Source organism: Patagioenas fasciata, chromosome 3 (assembly GCF_037038585.1).
Source record: "Patagioenas fasciata isolate bPatFas1 chromosome 3, bPatFas1.hap1, whole genome shotgun sequence".
Classification (NCBI taxonomy): Eukaryota; Metazoa; Chordata; class Aves; order Columbiformes; family Columbidae; genus Patagioenas; species Patagioenas fasciata.
Window position 1 is genome coordinate 119015351 of NC_092522.1, and position 24945 is coordinate 119040295.

General features: G+C 42.7%; 1 protein-coding gene across 3 annotated transcripts in view; it reads right to left on the reverse strand.

Annotated features, from left to right (window-relative positions):
* CD2AP (CD2 associated protein) overlaps window positions 1–24945 on the reverse strand; it is an 87936-nt gene that overhangs the window by 44815 nt on the left and 18176 nt on the right. For 2 of the 3 annotated variants that reach the window (XM_071807120.1, XM_065835112.2), the window contains exon 2: window positions 19924–20084. The exons of the other annotated variant lie outside the window; for it this stretch is intronic. In XM_071807120.1, coding sequence (XP_071663221.1) covers window positions 19924–20084 — 161 coding nt within the window. The remainder of the gene's footprint in view (window positions 1–19923; window positions 20085–24945) is intronic. 3 annotated transcript variants of the gene reach the window in all.

A 24945-nucleotide genomic window follows, 5' to 3' on the forward strand; every position in this document is an offset into this window, starting at 1 on the left:
TGTAGCTGCAATAGACTATCTAATAATCTTCGAAAACAATACTGGTAATGCATACACACATATATATACACACACATGCTAATGTCATGTGAGGTCTTAAACATGAGTTTTAAGACAACAAAACCCATGTATTAACGAAACAAGGGATATGAGAAACTTATTCACCAGGACCTATCTGGTGCTTTCTGGAACGTTAAACCAAGGTTATTTACTCCACCTGCCCAGCTGGAAAGCTCAGCAGGTCTGCTGCTTTCAAACCTACCACAAAAACCTCAAGTCAAACAGTCCAAAGCATCTCCCAGTTTCCCAAAAGAGCAGAGCAAGTAGAATATGCAAGCCTACAGACAACACAATTTTTCCTCCTCCCCACCTACACTGCATGAAGAAGCTTCTCAGAAAACAAGCGAGTAGATTCCGCTGTTACCTTTCTTCACGTGCAGAGAATTCTGCCCTGGAGATCTGAGCTCTGCTGAGATCCCATCTTCCAAATTAAAAAAACAACCAACCAACCAACCAGAGCTCCAGAATAACACAGCACCACGTCTACTCCCTGTTTGTGTAGACATTTCACATTTCAAACACTCTGCTATTCTCAATCTTATAGTTGTTTTTTGGGCAGTTATGTGCAACTCTGACAAAGCATAAGGAATTAAATTTGGCTACCGGTGAAAAGGGTGCCACCTCCAAAACACCTTTCTAGCTCCCGTACTGACACAGCCATTCTGCTCAAAAGAAAAGCACTTGAAAGCTTGCCTAGAGTTAATCTTTTCCTGTTTGTTTTTTTTTTTTAATTATAATCTTTTGCTATGTATTCTATGCAGCCTCCAAAAGCTTCCAGCACCAGGAACTAATGCTTCCCAAGTTAACTGGTTTGTCAATTATAACACTGTCCAGTGAGGAGTCAGCTCCAGGCTTTGTACTTCACACAAGACTTCAGAAGTGGCTGCTGTAATAATTTTGTAAAAAGCAAAGGTGCAAAAGCAAACTATGGAAGACACACAAAGGCAGACTGGTCAAAACCATGACATATTTCTAATAAACTAAAACAAAACCAAACCGAACCAAAAAAACCCACAACCCACCACACCACAGCAAATCACACACACAAAAAGAAAACCACACACCCACACACAAATCACTTCCAAATGATAGAACAGGTTCTACGGTAAGCATCACCTTGACCAACAATTTGGAGTAAACACACATTATACTATTAATCAAAGGTAAAGTAATAGATAGGTTACAAACAACAGGAAATGATTTGAGACAAAGGAGCGACCACAACAAAAGACCAAAGACCCAAAAAAGGAAAGGATGAATGCTTGAGCATCGTCAGGCTTGAATCAGCAACTGAAGTGGTGGCAGGTAGGAAACACTCAAAAGTCTAACACGAGCCAAGCAATGGGAAATTTTAACAGAAAGCTTAGTGAGATTAGAAATTAAAATCTGAAATAATTATGTGATCATTACATGAAGAAAATCTTCCCGTCAGATTCGAGGCTGAAGATTTATTGATGAAGAATGATCGGACACTGGGAGAGATTGTTAACACCATACCTTCCTAATACAGCTACTATGTGAAAGCTGAATACTTCAATATGCAGTTAGGAATAACTATCCTAATCTAAGCCATACCAAAGGAGAGAGGATGCAAGGAAGAGATCAAGGTGACTACAGGATAAAAACAGGAGTAGGGAGCTGCACATGGATCAGATTTAGAATGAACAGACGTGGGTAATGGTCTGATACCAGCTGTGTTTGACTCAGTCAACAGTGACATTTTAGTTCATGTCTCAGAACGCACGCTGTGACCATCGCCACCACGTGAAGCTGCTTTGCAACATGAGGAAGGAAAATAACCACACGAGAGTCTACTGCTACATCAGCTAGTGATAAATACAGAAAAAGCAGTTGTTGGCTTATTCATGCACTGCTTACTAACCCCTTCTTCTGTAGTTCTTTGTCAAAACTAGGTTTAACTTACTACCCTTCAGAGCATCCTTGTAAAGTAAGCACTATTTTTTTTTTCTTCATGTTAAAGAAGAGCTGCAGCATTAATTATCCTTCCTCGGGGCATTAAGAAAAACAAATAAAAACCAAACAAAGTTGAAGTAAGGCAGGAATCCCCGGTCTCCACACCCACGTGTGGTCCACTACACCACAAACCTGCATTTCACATCAGTCCTGTCAGCAGGAAACTGCTCTAAGAGGCATTTTAAAAAGCACATGTGAGGATACTCTGACATTTGTACCCATCACCACTGAGAGCAACTTCATCCGAAGCATCATCATGATGACTCTCTGACCCTAGGACACGCTAAGGTTTTACAAAGGCAGTCACTTCTAAAGGAGACATGTATCAGTTTGGATCTCTGAAAATTGATGCTAATAGATAGAAATTTTAATACATGCCCTATTAATAATGCTAATAAGAGTCTGTAATTCTTACATCTCTGCCACAACAGCTGGCCTGAATTTCAGTGGTTGGAAAATGACTCTGCCCACAGGTCTCATCTCCCGGGTACCACTATAGCCAACCTAACACACCCAAGACTCCTATTTGTTGGCTTCACAACAAGTAGGGTATTTTTCGTTCTTTTTCTAAACCCAAACTAACAGAGAGAGCCTGTGCTGCAACAATCGCAACATAAAGCCTCCAGGGCCCTTCAGCTTGTTTTGAGATGAGGCCACCACCAGCTGCCCGCCAGAAAAAGTGACATGAAAATGTGACATTAACTGCAGCTAGAGATTTGAATATTTTTATTGTGCCAGTCCGCAGCAGCTCAAGGCTTGTCAGTGTTTCCATTAGCAACACAGATTTTATGCATTTATGACTTGGCAGTAGAAGGTCAATACAGACTGTCTCTTGGCATAAAACATTCTCAACGGGGAAGTAACCACCCTCTCCTCCTGTTGCAAACTGCAGCACTAGTTATAAAGGTTTGAAGTCATAATCCCCACTAAACACATACTTCATAACACTTACAAAATTTGCCTAAGTCACTACAAGTTGATACACAAAAATGCGTATAAATCTAACTCAAGAGCAAAAACAGACCGGGATGATCTTAAGGGGCTTTTGTTTTGATTGCACTTGTTTAACAGTTCCTCAGTGAAATGGATATGTTTATATATAAAAATCTCAAAATCATTTAGCTACAAAAATGTGTGAAATGAGAATTATTCTTTACACAGAGACAAAAATCTAATATATCTAAATTCACCTATAGCCTCATGAAGCCCATTAAAATAAAAAAATTAGCAAGTGGTTCATTAATGATTTGGACGAGGGAATTGAGTGTACTATCAGCAAGTTTGATGATGACACTAAGCTGGGAGGAGTGGCTGACACGCCAGAGGCTGTGCTGCCATCCAGAGACCTGGACAGGCTGGAGAGTTGGGCAGGGAATAACCTGATGAACTTTAACAAGGGAAAGTGTAGAGTCCTGCATCTGGGCAGGAACAACCCCAGGTTCCACTACAGATTGGGAAATTACATATTAGAGAGCAGTGTAGGGGAAAGGGACTTGGGGGTCCTGGTGGACAGCAGGATGACCATGAGCCAGCACTGGGCCCTTGTGGCCAGGAAGGCCAATGGTACCTGGGGTGGATTAGAAGGGGGGTGGTTAGTAGGTCGAGAGAGGTTCTCCTTCCCCTCTACTCCGCCCTGGTGAGACCACACCTGGAATATTGTGTCCAGTTCTGGGCCCCTCAGTTCCAGAAGGACAGGGAACTGATGGAGAGGGTTCAGCATAGGTCAACAAAGATGCTGAAGGGAGTGGAGCATCTCCCGTGTGAGGAAAGGCTGAGGGAGCTGGGGCTCTTTAGCTTGGAGAAGAGGAGACTGAGGGGTGACCTCATTAATGTTTACAAATATATAAAGGGTGAGTGTCAGGAGGATGGAGCCAGGCTCTTCTCGGTGGCAAACAAAGATAGGACAAGGGGTAATGGGATCAAGCTGCAACACCAGAGGTTCCACTCAAATTTGAGAAGAAACTTCTTCTCAGTGAGGGTGACAGACACTGGACCAGGCTGCCCAGGGGGGTTGTGGAGTCTCCTTCCCTGGAGACATTCAAAACCCACCTGGACATGTTCCTGTGCGACCTCACCTAGGCGTTCCTGCTCCAGCAGGGGGATTGGACTAGGTGATCTTTTGAGGTCCCTTCCAATCCCAAACATACTGTGATACTTTAAGTAAGGAAGCAAGAGGCCTTTCTACCACCAGCCACTTGCCCAAGCATTGCTCCCGGGGGGTCAGCAGGATCCTCCCCGCTTCCCTCACCAGAAGCAAAGGGCATTAAAATCAGTGGGGCACTGGAGACAGAAAAAGGAGGTCAGACCATCCAAAAGGGCACGAGGAATTGAAGGTTATAAATATGAAGTCTATTCCTGAATTATGGGGCACAGAGAAGTTCATTACCCAGCAAACCTAAATCCTTAGCTAGATTTGCCAAGCATAAATATTAAGATTTCAACTGCCTATCTCTTTCTATATATGTCATTATGTTAATACCAAGAAAAATAATCTTTAGACTTTTTACATTATTACCACTGTGAACTATGAAACATCAGCTTGTATGCCTCCTGATATAATTATCTCATCTCTTTCCTTATCCTTTGCTCATCTCTTATCTTTTGCTCATCTCTTTTCTTATCTTTTGCTCATTTCTTTTCCATTAGAACAGCAACAAGGAACCCATGGACTGGCACATTCAGTACCTAATTCATATTTTACTGGGCAGAAAATAACGAAGTCAGAATTGAACTCATCACTTACTTTAGGGCAGAAGGAGGAATTGGAAGCTTATGTAAGGTCCTCCACCTGAGTCGGGGCAACCCCCGGTATCAATCCAGACTGGGGATGAAGGGATTGAGAGCAGCTCTACCAAGAAGGATGTGGGGGTGCTGGTGGATGAAAGATTGGACATGAGGCAGCAATGTGCACTTGCAGCTGAGAAAGGGCAATTGTATCCTGGGCTGCATCACCAGCAGCGTGTCCAGCAGGTGGAGGGAGGTGATTCTGCCCCTCTGCTCCGCTCTGGTGAGACCCCATCTGCAGTTCCGTGTTCAGCTCTGGAGCCCTCAGCACAGGACACACATGGACCTGTTGGAGAGGGGCCAGAGGAGCCACAGAAATGATCTGAGGTTTGAACAGCTCTGCTGGGAGGACAGGCTGAGAGAGTTGGGGTTGTTCAGCCTGGAGAAGAGAAGGCTTCAGGGAGACCTTATTGCAGCATTTCAGTACTTAAAAGGGGCCCATAAGAAAAGATGGGGACAGACTTTTTTAGCAGGGCCAGTTACAACAGGACAAGGGGCGATGGTTTTAAACTAAAAGAGAGGAGATTCAGGCCAGACATAAGAAATTTTTTACAGTGAGGGTGGTGAGACCCTGGCCCATGTTGCCCAGAGAGGTGGTGGATGCCGCATCCCTGGAGACATCCCAGGCCAGGCTGGACGGGGCTCTGAGCAACCTGATCTGGGTGAAGATGTCCCTGCTCATGGCAGGGGTTGGACTGGGTGAGCTTTGATGGTCCCTTCCAACACAAACTGTTCTGTGATAAATCTACATTATAAAAGTTTGTCTCTTCTCACAACCTGCAAAACCCCATCACTGAAAAATAACACATACATATATGTGTGACTATATAAAGATATCCAAAAATCTGTACAGCTGCATACAGAGCAGATACTGCGAGCCACAATCTGTTTTAAGTTGAATGAAATATCATGGTTCCTGGAACACAAACATTTCACATAGCTAGTTATTTAAGCAACCACTACCTCTTGTATGTACAGTCTTAGTTACAGCAGCAGACAGGCAGGCACAGCAGCTTTAACATCTCCAGTCTCTTAAATGTAAGATATCCCACATCCTTTCATTTTCCCAGTGTCTCCTTCTTGACTAGAAAACATTTTCTTGTCCTCAATGCAGGCACCCAAAGAGGTGAAGTATTTAGTAAAGGCAAAGAAAGAAAGATTACAATTTGCTATTCCTAATCTGCCTCATTCCTTTGCCACACTTGCCACAAAATAAAGGGACAGATCAAGTGAATTTATGAGCCAAAACAGCTGAGCAGCTCCCGAGCTCTTTCCCTGGAGCACTCAGGTCAGAGCAGGTTCCACCTCACACCAGAAGAGCTCGGCCCCCAACTCCCCAGAGAATTTAATGTTATTCTTGAAAACAGAAACAAATCACTTTGAAGATGAAAGTAGTTCCCATCTGAAGAATGGATAAACTTGATAACCTTTGTTTTGCAAGACAAATTACCTCCTGGGCACTTCAACATGTGCCATGGGTTGGTTTTTTTGGTTGTTTTTTTGGCCTAATTTATGGCTGAAGTAGGAACTGTTAAACAGTAAATCACTGGCTTTATTTTTCAGGTGCTGACCCACGATCGGGCTGAACCAACAGTAAGGCAGCATCACTCTCTTCATCTTTGCTTCTTCCAAAACTGAACTTGCTTCATATTCTGACTTCTGTATATCCCAGTCAAAGGCATTTCTGTTCAAGACTAAGGTTAGAAATAAGTTTCCAGCTGACACGAATCCTCAGCAGCTTTCACAGGAGCTACAGACACTGCTGGGGAAGCGGCTCTTGCTGTAGTTCCTCAGCACAGCACAACACTCGCTCAAACGCCAAATGCCACGGCTTTGGAAATTCCCCTAAAAGCTTCTTATAAGAGTTTTACGCAGAGCTATCCATTTACAGCTGGAGTTTTCGCACGCTTCAAACATTACAGTGTGCAAGGATGCAAAGTCCTGGTAGATAAACATCTCCACCATCAAGCAATGCTAGAAAACATCTGTGGCCTCTCTGTGCATAGCAGCTTCATAAATGATTGAAAAAATATTTGCAGAAAGTTGAATTATTAATATCTGTGCCTGCTGAGGATTCAAATCACAATTTCCAACGTTCTCACCCAAAAATAAGATATAATTACTTACAGAAGTGACTCAAGCCAGGCTCACACGTCTCCAGTTTGCAGACAGAACCCCAATGTTTCCTTCTATTAAATCACACCCACATCACATCATTCAGCATGAAGTTTAACCAGTCACCAATATTTTTATATCTGTTATAATCTATGCTAAATACAGATCAGATAATCACACTGCCTCCCTGTTACTAAGAAAGGCATCAATCAAACAAGGTATCACTTCTTTCTCACAATATATAACACATGAAATAAAAAGGATCTCTTGGAAGCATAAAAGAATTACTGAGTCACTTCAGACTTCCAGACCAAAACTTGAGCCACTGAATACATTTAATATTTGAAGGTGAACAACAGGCAAACAACTGGACTTTCCTAAATAAGGAAAATTCCTCTCTACATAAGGAATGTAGAAGCAGGCTTGGAATTTCAGATCTTGATACAGATTATATATATATATTATTATTTCACATGTATCTATTTTAGTTATATATATATACACAAACAATTAATGTTTATTGTTGAGAACTGTGTAACTATAAAGCCTGTGCCAGCAGTGTCAGAACAGATTCTAATCTGAAGTCTTGCTAATATCTGCAAGATACAAAAGACCTAAAATAGTGTAATATCTTATAATCCTAAGAAGCTTTTGCCCAAGTTCAAAGGACTCTTTCCATCTGCATTCAACAAGGACCAAAACCCAGATGCAGAAAAGCACAGCAGTCAGATCACCAGGCCGACCAACAATGGAGCAGAGAATCCCAAATTAACAGGAGTAACTAAAGGAAGCACAGATGTTTACCTCAATGTTTTACAATTACCTCATTAAGAAAAAAAGTTACCCTTAAAAGATCTCTAAAAATAATACCTAAATCATATTTTATGGTGCCGCCACATTCACAGCCAGATAAAAACATCTTAAAATGTTAATCGCATTTCTCTTCCATTCTACTTGCTTATACCTATGGAAATTTAATTATATTTCTTGTAATTGTTTTATAGACTAACATTTAATGTCCTGACAACCACCAGCCACAAAACAGTACTGTAGATCAATGAAACAAAGAATCACACATGGCAGAGGGTGAGACACAGACCCGGCTTCCACAGCACGTGGTGTTTCATCAAACTTCCCATGCAAGGGAAGGCACACGACACATTTATTCCCCTTCTCCCAGTTAAGTGCCTCTAAGAAGCCCAAAAGGCTGTGCTGCCATCCAGCAAGACCTGGACAGGCTGGAGGGCTGGGCAGAGAAGAACCTGATGAAGTTCAACAAGGGCAAGCGCAGGGTCCTGCACCTGGAGAGGAACAACCCCAGGCACCACTACAGGTTGGGGATGGACCTGCTGGAAAGCAGCTCTGCAGAGAAGGACCTGGGAGTTCTGGTTGACAACAGGTTGACCATGAGCCAGCAATGTGCCCTTGTGGCCACGAAGGTCAATGGTACCTGGGGTGCATTAGGAAAAGTGTGACCAGCAGGTCGAGGGAGGTTGTTCCTCCCCCTCTACTCTGATCTGGTGAGGCTGCATCTGCAGTTCTGTCTCCAGTTCTGGGCTCCCCAGTTTAAGAAGGACAAGGAATTACTGGAGGGAGTCCAGTGAGGGCTATGAAGATGATGAGGGGCCTGGAGCATTTTCTCATGAGGATACACTGAGAGAGCTGGGTCTGTTCAGCCTGGAGAAGAGAAGCTGAGAGGGGATCTCATCAATGCTTACAAATACCTCAAGGTGGGTGTCAAGAGGATGGACCAGACTCTTTTCAGTGGTGCCCAATGACAGATGAGTGGTAACCGGCACAGACCAAAGCACAGGAGGTTCAATTTAAACGTGAGGAGAAATTTCTTTACTCTGAGGTACAAGAGCCCTGGAACAGGCTGCCCAGAGGGGTTGTTGAGTCTCCTTCTCTGGAGACATTCAAACCCACCTGGACACATTCCTGTGTGATCTGCTCTGGTGAACCTGCTTTAGCAGGTGGGTTGGACTGGATGATCTCCAGAGGTCCCTTCCAACCCCAACCAGTCTGTGATTCTGGGATTGCTGGTCCAGAGAAATGTGTGAGCCATTAACTTCTACACCATCCATCATCCTGGCTTCCCACTGATGTATTTGGATTTCTTCTTCCTTGTCTCCCTTTTCCAGAGCACCCATCTCTTTCCATTCCCTATAAAACCTCCAGCACTTCAATCACGGCCACCTCTGCACAAGGGTTAAAGTTAAAACATTTCCACATCTACATCCCATCACAACTCTTGCCTAAGACACAAAATGCTTAAGACATTTGACAAATAAGAGCTAAAAATATACATCTCAAAATTGCCATGGAGATTAAAAGAGGTTCAAAGGTTACATTTTATCAAAGATTCGCACAATAACATTTTCAACTGAAAACGGCCAGGTGACAGGGTAGCTGCTGTCATCATCAGTTTCTAACTGTTTGAAAGCTTATTACACTAAGTTCAAAGCTAACAAACTCACATACATACACAAAAATATTATTTTTAAGAAGTGAAAAGTATTCAAAAAACTTGTTAAGCCTGGAAAACATTTACAACATCTAATTTTGAGATCAGCTCATAATATTAGATAGAACTTCGTGTTTAAGGATGGAAAACATACAAAAATAAATTCAGTACTGAAAATACTGCGGTAGAGGAAAGCTCACTTCCCCCTTCCAAAATGATAACCATACAAAAATATCTGCACAAGTGGTATAAACATTACAAGACAACAGGCCTGATGAGCTCACCTCACACAAGTTTAAAGGTTCACAAGTCGATTACTTCATTCAACCTCATTTGAAAAAAAAGGCAGAGAAGAGATTTAATATTAACTGTGTTGGGTGTACACACATTGATTTATTAGACATATTATAAAGTACTAAAAATACAGGGCCGGAATGCACACCCAAAGCCTCCCAGGATGTAACAAACACGACATATTACATTGCCTGGAAAACTGACCTTTTTGCTACTATGTATGTTAATTCCAGAGTATGTACTTGGTCATATTTTAGACTTTTGCATATGGTTTAGGTCCAAACTTAGAAGTAAATTTTTTGCATGTGTCCAGCCAGTTATTGCTGATCAAGATGCTGGCAATGCTTTATGGAGTTGACTTAACAATGGTAACAATAGCAAACACCATCTGATGTAAAGCGCCCTGTTTGCTTCCAGCTAGAGAATAGCAGAGGAAGTTATAAAATTGCACACAAATCAAGTGTAAAACTAAATAACCAAGGGCAAAAGAGCAGACTGTTTCATGTGGTTAAAGGAATAACTACCTGTATATATACCTGTGCCTCCTTCCTGACTCACTTGTGCAACAAACCATTACACTCAAACTGAGCAGCACTACCAGACAGAATAACATCACAAGCCGATACGCCACTTAAAAGTAAGAAGCATGTATACAATCAAGAATCTTGGATAACTCAAATCAGAGAGAATTATTAGTATATTAAGCAGGATTCACATGAGTCATTAATCACATTTTATCCTGCTGTTCTTCAGAACAGTACCTCAAGTTTCCTCCTATACTGGTACCAGCACTGCAGCAAAATTCAGCTCTTTCCATTTCTCCTATGGTCTTGACAACACAGTATTTCGAAATACAGAATAAATATATTTTAAATATTAAATAGTAAAAGAAGCACAAGTGTTTTCTTCCTTCTGTGTTCGCATTCAGCCACGGAAGACTTCACAATGCTACAGATTTTTACTCTTACACTGAAACAACAATTTTCAAATGCAAACTGAAAACTTTTTGACACGTGATTTTTTTTTCTAAACATTTTAAACCACATGTGCTCATCCAGAACAGGGAAGTGCCACATCATTTCACCACATCTTCCATACTTAAAGCTTCTGAGGAAAGCATCTGTGACCTTTCAGATCTAACAGTCCATCAAGAAAAATTATTTATATAGCTACATAACTTTCTCATATCTTTACAATCAACATACCTGTACTGCCTTGGAATATGAAATGATTCACACATCCTCAACCAAAACGGCAATAAAATCCAAGTGCAGACATAGTGATTGAACAGAGACAACCTGGCACACAGGCTGTGTCCGCAACAGCAACTCTGTGGTGCAAAGTCTCGGACCATCCGCAAACTCAAACCAACCTCAAGACTTCGCTTTTTCCCCTTTCTCGTCAGACACAATCAGTTTGCAGAGGGAACTCAGAGTCAGGGCCCAACTGATACAAACACAAACAGTCAATCTAGTGATTTGACCGAGAGAAAACAAAATAAAATCACAAGAATATAAATAATGCATGAGGAGCTCTGAATCCCAGCAAAACCTCTTATATATGACTATATGCCTATATATCAGGGCCACTGTCTATATCTGCCAATGCTTCCTGCTGTTTGGGGTTTTTTTGTTTGTTTCCTTTCTCATTTGGTTGGTTTTAATCTTAATGGTTTCCCCAATGGCTCACCCAAACCATTTATCCTGACATTCTGGTTGAAATAAACCTGTTTTCTTGTTTATTCAGGCCAAAATGGCTGGTCAGTAGACATCCGGCTCTCACCCCACAAGCACAAGAGTAATTATCCCCACTCTCGCAAATCCCAGACCTGCCGATGGATGGGATTGACGGGAGCAGCTCAGGCAAACCCACGTGGCACCCCTGATAACACATGTTCCAGTGGCACCATTTTCTCCAGAAGCCAGAAGAAAAAGAAAATCAGCAGGAACAACAGACAGCACCTTCCTATCAGCAGCTGTATGATGATCAGCAGTTGTATAAACCACAAAATCACTTGACTGATGCGATTGATAAATTATTGGGTATCTAATTTTGCATCCAAGTAAGGCTTGGAGAAAGAATTCGGACAGAACAGGTGTCTGGTTTAAAACTCAGCAAAGGAACAAACCCCACAATTGTGGAAATAGGTATGTGTTTTATTCCATTCCATAAAGACACCCTTATTACTTCAAACTAAATGCACATGTCTTATTGTATATACATTATTTTAAAGCTTACAGTTATTAATCTGCTGGGGTTTTTTTAATTAAGGTTATACTACCTAACTGTGTTTGGGTTAAGGAACGACCCAGAAGAGAGAAGCCCGTGATACCTCCTGACTCCATGATTCCTGTTTAAAGGTCTGGTCAAGGCCAATTTCTATTTTTGACAAGGAATTACAGAAGACGCTGCACCTGAAGGAGTTTTTCACCGGTTCACAGCACCAGTGAGAACACGGCAAACTGGTAGCAGAGACACAACCTTAGGAAGGTAGGTCAGCTGTGCTAATACTCTTAAATTTTGGTCTATGGGGATTTTAAAGGAAGGATAGGGATGTGGGTTTGGTTTTGCATGGAAAAACACATAGACCAGGAAGTTGCACACAAAAGTAACCCTAAAAAAAAACAAACAAAAAAAACCCCAAATCACCCTTTTTAAAATAAATTCTTCATATTGCACCATAGTTGTTCACAGTTCTTAGGTTTCTCTGTATGCTACAGAAGGACAGATAAGCTAAACCAAAACGAAGTAATTTTATTACAAAAACAACTCTAAGGCCAAGAATTCACACTATATATTAAATACAATTGAAAAATTGTATTACAATCACAACTTTAAAACTTGTGCTGCTGTTCATGTTCGTGACCCCAAAACACAAAGTCTGCTTACAACATATTTGCTATTAAGAACATATGGAAAATAAAGCAAGCTTACCGCTTCCAAGGACATATTTGCTCGAACACACCCAGTGTTGTAGTTTTGCTTTTTTTTTATTTAGGGGGAGGAAGAAAAAAATGTCACAGCGAGCAAAGTTCATGTGTTAACCTGAGAAAGATCCAGGCTTGGCACAAAGTGGGGGCGGCCGCACACACCTGCGCAGGCAAAACCTTTTCTCTGGTCCAACTCTATCGCAGACCTGACCTGTGCTGAGCAGTGGCCGAGGTGGTGACAATCCCAAACACACTGGTAGAAGGGTCCAGCTTGCTCACCAGAATGTCCCCGGTGCCTACCGGCAAACTTTTTCTACCTTAACCAATGAAAGGTACTAATTAATCTATTCGCTGCTCCTCCCTCCTGTGAGTTATTGCCTTGCGCTTATGATCAAACTGGTTTTACTAGCATGAAAAGATGTATTACTCAATAGAGCTGGTTATATAACTAAGATGACAATAAACGAAATAAAACAAGGAACTTAGGTTCTTAAAAACCTTCTCAGCTAGGTATGGACAAAAAAACTTCAAAAATGAGTAGAAGTGCGAATGCCAAATCATCACTTCCAGCTTATCGACTGTTTTTTTGGCTAGAGAGACGATAAAGCTACTCAAAATAAACAAACAACAAAATACAAACGAACAACCTGGGGTAGAAATAACCCCAGGTTCCAATATAAGTTGGGGAATGATCTATTAGAGAGCAGCATAGGGGAAAGGGACCTGGGGGTCCTGGTGGACAGCAGGATGACCATGAGCCAGCACTGGGCCCTTGTGGCCAGGAAGGCCAATGGTACCTGGGGGGGATTAGAAGGGGGGTGGTTAGTAGGGCGAGAGAGGTTCTCCTTTCCCTCTACTCTGCCCTGGTGAGACCACATATTGTGTCTAGTTTGGGGCCCCTCAGTTCCAGAAGGACAGGGAAGTGCTGGAGAGAGTCCAGTGCAGGGCAACAAAGATGCTGAAGGGAGTGGAGCATCTCCCTTATGAGGAAAGGCTGAGGGAGCTGGGTCTCTTTAGCTTGGAGAAGAGGAGACTGAGGGGTGACCTCATTAATGTTTATAAATATCTAAAGGGTGAGTGTCATGAGGATGGAGCCAGGCTCTTCTCAGTGACAACCAATGATAGGACAAGGGGCACTGGGTACAAACTGGAACACAAGAGGTTCCACTTAAATTTGAGAAGAAACTTCTTCCCAGCGAGGGACAGACACTGGATCAGGCTGCTCAGGGGGGTTGTGGAGTCTCCTAATCTGCAGACATTCAAACCCACCTGGACACCTTCCTGTGTAACCTCATCTGGGTGTTCCTGCTCCGGCAGGGCGATTGGACTGAATGAGCTTTCAAGGTCCCTTCCAATTCCTAACATTCTGTGATTCAGTGAAAAAAACCCAACCCTAAATGAAAAAAGCTTTCCACATCTCACACATTTTAACATCCCCCAAATCCTCACACATTCAATCTAACAGTGTTAGCGCGCTGCTCTGACCCACACTGGAGATGAATGACCACGTGCGTGTTTTGCACCGTGACGAAATTTAGAAAGGAAAAGCCACTCTGATAGACAACAATAAAAGTCTGCTGTGTTTCCATGGCTAATTTCTTTCAGGAATTTATTAAGTTGTTTATTTGAAATTGCCCATACAGGAAGAGGGAAAAAAATGGCAATAACAATGTCAGGAACAAGAACTCTAATTCAAATATTTCAATACCACTAAAAGCATATCTGCACATAGTCCGAATGGGCATTTCAAAATGGGTTTTGCTAATAAAACTGGAAATCTATTCACTGCAAAATCCAACAAAACAATACAGGCAAAAAGTCTCTACAAAGACCTGTCACTGAAAAGTGAATTAAGTGAAGTTAGCTTCACTAGTGGGCAGTGTAATTGCTTGTACTTTACCTTCTTGTTTTCAACTACACAGTCACCGCAAGCTTCTTCACCGCCCCTGAGCTCTGGTTTCAAGATTCCTTTGGACATCCCACCCGCTGACTTCCCTCCCAACCTCTACAACACCTCCCACTCTTCATCCAACGCAGTGACACTGTCACATGAATATCTGAGGATGTTTTGGAGGCTTTGTGGGGTTCCCCTTAACTGAGTCTACCTGTTCTATTTCTTTTAATTCAAACCAAAGCAGGTGAAAGCACCAAGAACTGCACCTTTTGGCACAGATCATCTCAGACTGTTGGTCAACCTGACAACTGACAGGTCCACAGTAAATGCCCAGTCCCAGCTGGCACGAGGAACAAGGCAGCACCAAGCACGATCCTTCTTCAGGATGTCACCATGAATGGGCAAAAAGTTGGGGTAGAAGCTAGAAAAACCCAACCAAAAAATCACCGAAAGATACTACAATATACCAAGCATCAGCATCCCAGCAGTAATCACAGGAAGCTTCCATACAATCCCTTCTGCATAGGAGAACTCCAAAGCCATATAGTGCTTAGCTCACCTACTTGTCCATACAACAGATTAACCCATTTGAAAACACAACGTCAAATTCCTTTGCTGAAATTCTGACAGCAAAGACCCAATCGCTACTACTACACAAAACATAAACCCACTACCACTACATAACACTATTTCACAATATCTCGAAGACTTGAGGAAGAGAAAAAAAAAGGGGAGACATAATCACAAAGCTATTTCCTGCACAACTTCAACAACTCAAAATGAAGTTGACAGCACTTGGTCGCACTTCAAACAGAAAAGATGCATTTGTCAAAGCACGTAAAAGTCAAAGTATGAGGAGCAGTGTAAAAAAATCAGTAAATCCTATGTATTAGCAGAGCCCAGAAGGAGGGAACAGAAGGGGATTGATGTGCTTTAGCAGCAAAAACACAGTCTGAATCTGGGGCACCCAACAGGTCCAGGCAGCACGCAGCTATAATCCTTCCGTCCACATTCTGGTTGTCCTTCAAACGGGCAAAAAACAGCAGCTTGGCAACCAAGGAGAGCTTGCAGGTGCCACCAAAGCAACACGCTCTTTTCCTGCCCTGGGATGGGATGAAGCAGAGACAAACTAACAAAACGGGCAAAAACCAAATTAGCTGGAATTAGCACCTCCCCCCACGTTTTCCTGCAGTTGTCTTATGAAAACAAAGGGCTTCTTCTAAAGAACTCACTTATCTTCTCAATAAATATCTAACACTTGGAAAAGAAAACATGCCCATCTTCACCCAGCTTAATTTGTCATATATCACTATGTTTTTAAATGTTTTATACATGAAGAGGCTAAGCAAATCTAGTGAATAACACATGCATTTTCAGCTTCAAATGCTAGTCCTTTTCAGATCAGCACAGATTATAATTTATCATCCAAATTCTGCATGGACAGATTATACCCTTGCCTCAGTTCAATTCTTAACAAACCACCAAACAGATTTTCTCCATATAATGAGTTCAGGTCAGATCTCCACATAACACACAAAATTACACTCGCAACAAGAGAATAAGAAGGTCACAGAATCACAGAATCAACTGGGTTGGAAAAGACCTCAGAGATCATCCTTTCAGAAAGGAATAATTATTCAAGTACAGTCCCAGAATCTCACATCCAAATGTGTAAACCAGAGGAACCCTTGGTCCTGCCCACATGAACTGATTCTCATCACACTTCTACTGACCTGACCTGAGAGGTCCATCCCATGCACCTGAGCTCCCCCCAGTACAATGTCCTTCCAGCTGTTTCCTCCTCACTGAATCCTTCAGACCTTCAGCCTCCTTTCCCTTTCATGTGGGTCAAAAGAACTTGGCAGTATCTGTCCCTCTTCAGCTTCCTTCTTGTCATTACCCCTCCCAATCAACTTGCTACGCTTCTCTACTCTCAACCCTACACCCCCTTGCAGGAGCCATAAGGAGTCTCCTGCTCAGAACAGCAAGACACAGAATCACAGACTGGTTGGGGTTGAAAGGGACCTCTGGAGATCATCCAGTCCAAGCCACCTGCTGAAGCAGGTTCACCAGAGCAGATCGCACAGGAATGTGTCCAGGTGGGTTTGAATGTCTCCAGAGAAGGAGACTCCACAGCCTCTCTGGGCAGCTTTCCTATAGGAAGCCCAGAGGAGACACAGTCCACCACCACCTCACCAAGCTACTGGGTGAGGTAGCGAATCAGTAAATCCATTTCTCAAGGGACCTTCCTTGTTCACGAGGCCAAAGTACAACCCTGCTTCAGTTTGTTTCCACCTCCCTCCTGCAGTTCGCCCACACCTCGTGGGTGTTCGCATTGCATCAGGCCAAGCTGGAGCATTTGAGCTTAGCTGTTGAGGTTTGGTATTTGCAGCACTTCAGTCACAGAATCATAGAATCATTTTGATTGGAAGAGACCCTTAATATCATCAAGTCCAACCACAACCTAAATCTAGCACTAAACCATGTCCTTAAGAACCTCATCTACACGTTCTTTAAACACCTCCAGGGACAGTGACTCCATCACTTCCCTGGGCAGCCTGTGCCACTGCTTTGCAACCTTTTTCATGAATAAATTTTTCTTAATATCCAATCCGAAACTTCCCTGGCACAACTTGAGGTCATTTCCTCTCATCCTATCACTTGCTACGTGGGAGAAGAGACCAACACACTCCATGCTACAACCTCCTGTCAGGTAGTTACAGCAGAATTTCATAGACCCTGCACTATCAACAACCTACTACAGGGGGACAAAGGCAGAAAAACCCCACATTTCTGCAACAGCTTTCCTAGAAATAGTTTCTCAAACTATCAGTACCTGTAAATTAACTTCTAAGCAGAAACTACAATCACATTGGCCATGAAGAAAACCATCGTCTTCACTTCCCTAACAATTAATACTTTCTCATCACTGAACAAGTCTTCCAGCCTATGCATACCATCATAAAAGTTTCCAAGATCACCCTCATAACCGTGTTCAACTCCAGCATCAAGAAGGCAAGATATACCCTGTTGTCATGAAACCAAAGAGATAACTTTCTTCTACACAGCTGGCTTTTTACTTCTCCAGATCCCCCCACCTTTTGGAAAACTTTACGTCCACTGTAACTCAGGATACACACCCATGCCATGCACATAATGAATAGCTGTACAGCTAAAAACACCTGGAGCTGAGATGCAAAAAGATTTTTCAGGATGAAAATAATTCAAAATCAAGTTTAGAAAAGCCACAGCTGCAGAAGGGCAAGAAAACACCCAACAAATTTAGTACTTAACATGGAAACAAGCTACATCCAACACCCCCTTTGCTGTTCAGCAGAAAGATGGTCTTGACACAAGAACCAGAGAAGAGCTGTGACTGATGTTTTCTTCCTATATGCCACTTAAGTGCCAATTAAGTGCATCATCAACACAGTAATCATTAAAACATCACTTAAGGTGAAATTAAGTTACTATTTATACAGGACTCAAATCCCAAAATCGTTTTTGAACTGAACAACAAACAGCTTCAAATATTAGACCTAAGTGAAAGGCATCCATACAAACTCTTCCTTAGTAAAAGACCCTCTCTGAAAACAACTGTATTATTCACATCAATTTTAAAAGGTAGACTCCTAAATCCCTCTGCAGTAAATCAAAAATTACTGCCTTCAAGTGGAAGAGGAGAGTTTATAGATCATGGAAGGAAGGGTTGGCCACTTGGTGAGAATATAAGGCTGTTGTCAGAGGGTGTAGGGAGGCAACTAGGAAAGCTAAAGCTTCCTTAGAATTAAACCTGGTGAGAGTGGTTAAGGACAACAGAAAGAGCTTTTTCAAATACATAGTAGATAAAACCAACACCAGAGGCAATGTAGGCCCACTGATGAACGAGGTGGGTGCCCTGGTGACAGAAGATACAGAGAAGGTAGAGCTACCGAATGCCTTCTTTGTCTCTGTCTACTCTGCCGGAGGCTGTCCTGGGGAGCCCTGTACCCCTGAGGCCCCAGAGGAAGTCAGGACAATGGAGGAGTTTGCCTCGGTTGATGAGGACTGGGTTAGGGAGCAGTTAGGCAATCTGGACATCCATAAATCCGTGGGTCTGGACAGGATGCACCCACAGGTGCTGAGGGAGCTGGCTGAGGTCATTGCTGGACCGCTCTCCATCATCTTTGCCAAGTCTTGGGAAACAGGAGAGGTGCCTGAGGACTTGAGGAAAGCAAATGTCCCTCCAGTCTTCAAAAAGGGCAAGAAGGAGGACCCAGGTAACTATAGACTGGTCAGCCTCACCTCCATCCCTGGGACACTGATGGAGCGACTTACCCTTGGTGCCACCTCAAGGCATATCAGAGATAAGAGGGTCATTAGGGGCAGTCAGCGTGGCTTCACCAAGGGGAAGTCGTGCTTGACCAACCTCATAGCCTTTTATGAGAATGTAACAAGGTGGATGGATGATGGCAGAGTGGAGGATGTGGTCTACCTTGACTTGAGCAAGGCATTTGACACAGTTTCCCACAGCATCCTTACAGCTAAAATGAGGGAGTGCGGTCTGGACAACCGAGTAGTGAGGTGGACTGCAAACTGGCTGAAGGGAAGAAGCCAGAGAGTCATGGTCAATGGGGCAGAGTCCAGCTGGAGGCCTGGATCTAGTGCAGTGCCTCAAGGGTCAGTACTGGGGCCAGTATTATTCAATATTTTCATCAACTATTTGGATGAGGGAATAGAGTGTACTATCAGCAAGTTTGCTGATGACACCAAGCTGGGAGGAGTGGCTGACACAACAGAAGGCTGTGCTGCCATCCATCGAGACCTGAGTTTTGAAGGCCCCTTCCAAACCAAACCATTCTATGACTCTATGATTCCCTGCCCTGTCTCTTTGCATGGCCACAGAAGAGTCAGTGGCAGCAGCTGGGAGTCCAGGGTAGGGTAGAATTGCTCCTTCAAACAAAGGAGCTTCATCCAGGCTGAAGCGCCCACACAACCACAGCCCAAGGACACAGGTTTTCATTACAGCTCAGCTGACTGAGCTGTAATCATGTCTCTCAAGACCTGATGCCTTCTGTAGGGGTAGGTTTGGGGTTTTTTTTCTGTTTTTTTTTTCCATCAGTTCACCTCACTAAAGCGGGTCACCATGGCTACAGACAACTGTGAGTGCACTGTACAAGTAGGAAGGAGACAACACACAGCACAAGGGCACAGAGCAAAAGAAATGCTGAAGCGAATAAGAAGAGACAGCAGAACTTACTCAAAAAAAGGCCTTCAAAAGCATAAGAAAATGTAATAATCTAAAAGGTCTTCCAGCTTAAAAAAATATAATCTTATTACAAATACAACTGATGTGTATTCTAACCATTTCAATATTAACTAGCCTGCTGTACGATCACAGCAAAATCAAGTCAATGCAGAAAACTCACCTTCACAAAGTTGTCGGGGAACATGCCCCTTTTGCCATTCAGCTCCCCTTCTAACCATCCTTCTTCTTCCAGCCTTTTCACATTCCTGATGATTTCCCCAACTCTGATTGTCAACTCATCATCGTGCACTGCGTCATAGTCATATTCCACAATATAGTCCACTACAAAATAAAAACCAACACACACAGTGAATGCAACTTCAGGGCCACGCATGTACAAAAAGGCAGGTCTAGTGACAAGTGTTTCCCCCGCAGTAACAGTCATTTGTGAACTCTAGTGTTCCCAACCGTTTTGGAGAGGGGGGAAAAACTGGACAGTCACCTATTAGAATAAAGTAAATGTAGGAATATGATGCTAGATCATATTTTGGTGGTGGTGAGTAGGTTTTTGTGCACATGTGGTGGAAGGGATTGCTGGCAGTGTTGGTTTATTGGTTTTTGGTTTAGGTTGGGTTATTTATTGTTTGGTTTTTTCCACTGCCCTGCCAAGTCCCAGCCCAAGATCTACCAATTATGAATCACTGCCCAGAGGGGAAGCGTTTGTTACTCATTTCGTGGCCAAGGAGGGAAAAAGGTTCAAATTGTGCACATTAACAGTAGGTACACAAAAAGCTTTGTTAATTCCCATACTTGCATCTGCTACTACATCTGCAAAAAAACTGCTTGCTGCATACACAGTATTTTAGCAGGTTTGATCCAAGAAACGTAGTATGGCCAGAAGGTGTACAATTGACAATAGAAAACAACTTAATTTGCACAGACATGTAAAAGGTACCCTCCTTCAGATTCATCTGGTTTTGTATCATGAAGAATAAGCAAGCAGGCTTTAATTTTGATATGATTAAATTTACTCAGAGGAGCGTAGCAACGTATTATATACTTGTCCATCTGTTGTACAAGATCCAGGAGAGCTGCTTACTGACAGCTTAAGGTTTGTTTAGCAATAGAAACTCATTTGTTCATCAACAAATTATTTATACCAGAGATTTTCACAAATCTGCAGCAATCAAATAACTTTCCCACTCAGTCAAATCTAGTCAGGACACCCAGACACTACCAAATTTAACACTGTTCTCACCAAAACACCCCTCTCCTCTGCAGATCACAACCAACATGCACAAAGAGTACAACAGGCTTAAATGACAGATATTCTGAATGGTTGTAAAAGATTTTCCCCAGGTTACTCCTTATTCTATCCAACTGTTAATTCACAGGTTAAGGAAGCAAATAGGAGAAAGTATTTCTTCCTGGTATTGAACTTCCAGCTTCATTAAATCAATGCATCATTCTGATCTGTGGACAGTTTTGATAAAAAGTGCCACTGAATGCATGTTGCAATGCAGCCTGTATCCCTCTGCTGCCTATAGATGAAGTCAGAAAACCCTTATTATTAATAAAACACAGAACAACATGATTGTGCCACAAATACAAGAGAAGCTGGAATGATCTGTCTGGCAAACTATTTTCTAAATACACCCATTAACAAAGGAGCCAGTCAAATATAAACATGAAGACTTAGTTTTGCTTTTTCTTTTTTCCTTTAAGAAAGAAAATTTGTTTTCTTCATTATAAACAGAAGTCATCACCAGAGTTACGTGCTCATGACACACACCCTGGAACTCTTAGATACGCTTTTTTTATTGTATACATTTACTTTTGCCAAATATATTCTCTAAGTTTGCTTCAAAGCATCAGATTTCCCCATTACTGCCTGCAGCAGACATAGCAGTTCTGTCTTGCTCCTGCACTGAATTTATTTGAGTGGCTGACATGAAATATTGCCCAACAGGTAGGAAATTCTGGCAGCCACGGATCATAACGACAACTGCCATTCATCACCTACAGTCTGGAAATAGAAGTGTCATCTTCCAACCAACTCAACCCAATCGCTTTGGAAACCTACAAATGCATAAAAAATGTACTAAATATCCATGTTGCAGATTTCTCTCATGATAAAATCTGGATTTAAGTACAGCAGTAGGTATTATATTTCACCATATACACTACAGGACAGTGGAAAATGGATCAGAATACAACAACAGTCATGGTAAACGTTCTAACAGCATCGCAGGGTACAACTCCAACTGCCAACCACCTGGTCCTTTTTCCACAGAAGTAGTAGGTACTCACAGCCACGCTGTGTCAACATCAACTAATTATTTAAAAAGCCTCTTTATTTCCTTGGGGGAACATTTCTATATTTGTGCTTGAAATGCACATGTTCACTTCGGTCACCTTTCCAGGCTGTAAAACGTGGTCAGGTCAACAACCAAAGGAGGATCTTGAGACCTTCCCAGCCATCATCCATGAGTCTGTGTCCCAAAAATAAACAGCAGCAAATGAATATCACCTTTTTATTTTTGAGATTTAGGTGCTGAATTTCCTCTTGTATTTGTCAGGACACTCAATACCACCCTCATTCCCATGGATACATATACAAAACAGATCTAAACTCTCACCTGAAAAGTGAGAGGGGTCATGGGGAATGTCAAGATGGTTTCGTCCCATACATTTTAACAGAGAAACATCAAGATCCTAAACATCTCTCTACTATTTGGTCCTCAGTCTTGCTTTTCAACATTAGCAAGTAACACTAGACGAACGTCCAGGTGATTAGGACTGCGGTGTGATAGACAAACACCAATTCTACTGCCAAAACACTCCAGACTAAATAAGCCCCTGAAAGGTCCTCAAGTATAATATCTACCCAAGCAAAAACAGTGTTCAGTGGTGACAGATGTTTTTAAGGAATCACAACTCCTTACAGTAAAAATAATTACAAATCGTGTCAGCCCACAGATTATACTTCTGAATGCTAGAAGTAGTTCTGAATGTTTCTGAATTATACTTCCGAAGGCTTCAAACACTCACCTAAAAGATCCACACGAGAACAGACACGATACTACAATCAGTCAGCAATAAGTTGAACTGCAGTAACAGAAACTGACCAAAACTTTCAAAAAACAGAAAGTCTCAACTGATAGAAAGTGCAGCAGAACACTCCAGCAACACAAACTACCAGAAATAGTACTTGACAGTGAGAGGTTAATAGTTCGACTCGATCTTAAAGGCCTTTTCCAACCAAAATGGCTCTATGAAACACCTATCTTACCTTCCCTCTGCTTTTTACACAAGCTTTCTCAGTTTCAAACCCAACCCAAATCAGTTATCTAGAGATTAAAAGTCCATAATGACCAAGTTTTGGATGAAAAATAGTATTCTCAAGCTTGAGCATGAACACTGGGAAGGCAACCATGCTTTTCTTGCACATCCAGTAGGACAAGAGCTCATGTGAGAGGGAGACAACGCTTTCCTGAGTTTTCACAAGCAGCGTGAGCCATCACAAATCACCTCCCATGCTGTGTGCAAAGAAGATGTCTTTATCCTAGATCTCTAACAAACAAGGTGCAATCATGTTTTGGCAAGAACTCAAATATAAACATAAGACATCACCTGGCACACGCTTCCAACCAAGGAATGAGGGAAGGAAACAAAACAAAAAAGTCAAATCACAAGTCAGGTTGATTATGGTATTATAAAAATAAATTATAACAGACTATAAGAACTATAAGAACCGATAGAACAGATTTAGAAACACAGGAATACGTTCAGAGCCCTGGCAGCAGTTGTGGGGTTGGAAGTTCTTGTTCCATGAAGCATGAGAGGTAGTTGAGCCTGTGCCACCTAAAAGCACCAGGGTGGTGACAGTGGGAATCAGCAAAGATGTATGAAGAGAAAAAAAATCACACTTGACCAACCTGACGGGCTTCTGCAATGAAATGAGGAGCTCACTGGATGATAGGAAAGCAGTGGACAGTGCCTCCCATAATATCCTCACACACAAACTGGTGGAGTATAGGCCAGATGAGTGTACAGTGAAATGGACTAAAAATTGTCCAAAACATTAAAGCACTGTTATTGACGACACATAGACCAGCTGGAGAAGAGTCACCAGTGGCATGCCACGGGAGTCAACACTGAGTAATTCAATATCTTCATTAATGCCTTGGATGACAGGACTGAACTCACACCTGGCAAGTCTGCAGATGATACAAAACGGTGAGGAGTGGCTGACAGATCAGATGGGAGAGCTGCTGCTCAGGAAGGACCTCAACAGGCTGAGGAAACAGGACAACAGGAAGCTCATGAAGTTCAAAGGGAAATGTCACATTCTGCCCCTGGGGAGGAACAACCCCATGTACCAGTGCAGGCTGTGAACTGCTTGGCTGGAAAGCAGCTTGGACACCAAGTTGACATGAACCAGCTACACACCCTTGAAGCAAAGGCAGCCATCAGCATCCTGGGCTGCGTTTGGAGACGTATTGCCAGCACGTGGAGGATGGCGACCTTCCTGCTCTGCTCAGCTCTGGTGAGACCCATCTGGAGTGCTGGTCCATTCTGGGCTCCCCAATACAAGACAAATGTGGACATACTAAAGTGAGCCCAACAAAGGGCCACGAAGATGACTAAGGGACTGGAATATCTTCACGTGAGGAAAGGCTGAGAGTTGGGACTGTTCAGCTAAAAGGGAAGGCTCAGGGAGATCTTATTGGTGAGGGTGTGGAGAAGACTGGGCAGTGTCCAGTGGAAGAACTGGAGGCAGAGGGCAGAAACGGAAACAAAACAAATTCCACTTAAACATATACATACACACACCCCCAACCACTTTGAAGGTGATCAAACACTGGAACTGTTTGTCCTGAGGAGCCGTGTAGTCTCCATGAAGATGCTCAAAACCCAACTGGACATGGTTGAAGCTGACCCTGACCTGAGCAGGAGAGCCAGACGAGATGATCTCCATAGGTGCCTTCCAGCCTCAATGGTTCTGTGACTGATTCCAGCCAGAGATACACTTTAGGTGGCAGCTTTCTGTCAACCAGCCATGACAGCTTTCCAGCATAACTGCAGAACTTCCCAGATGTTGCTTTTTGAGGGGTTCAACCCATTTTCAGGGGCAGGGTGATTAAATCAACAGCACTAAGTAAAAAAATACTGTCTGTGTTCGGTAGAAAGGGAGTTACAG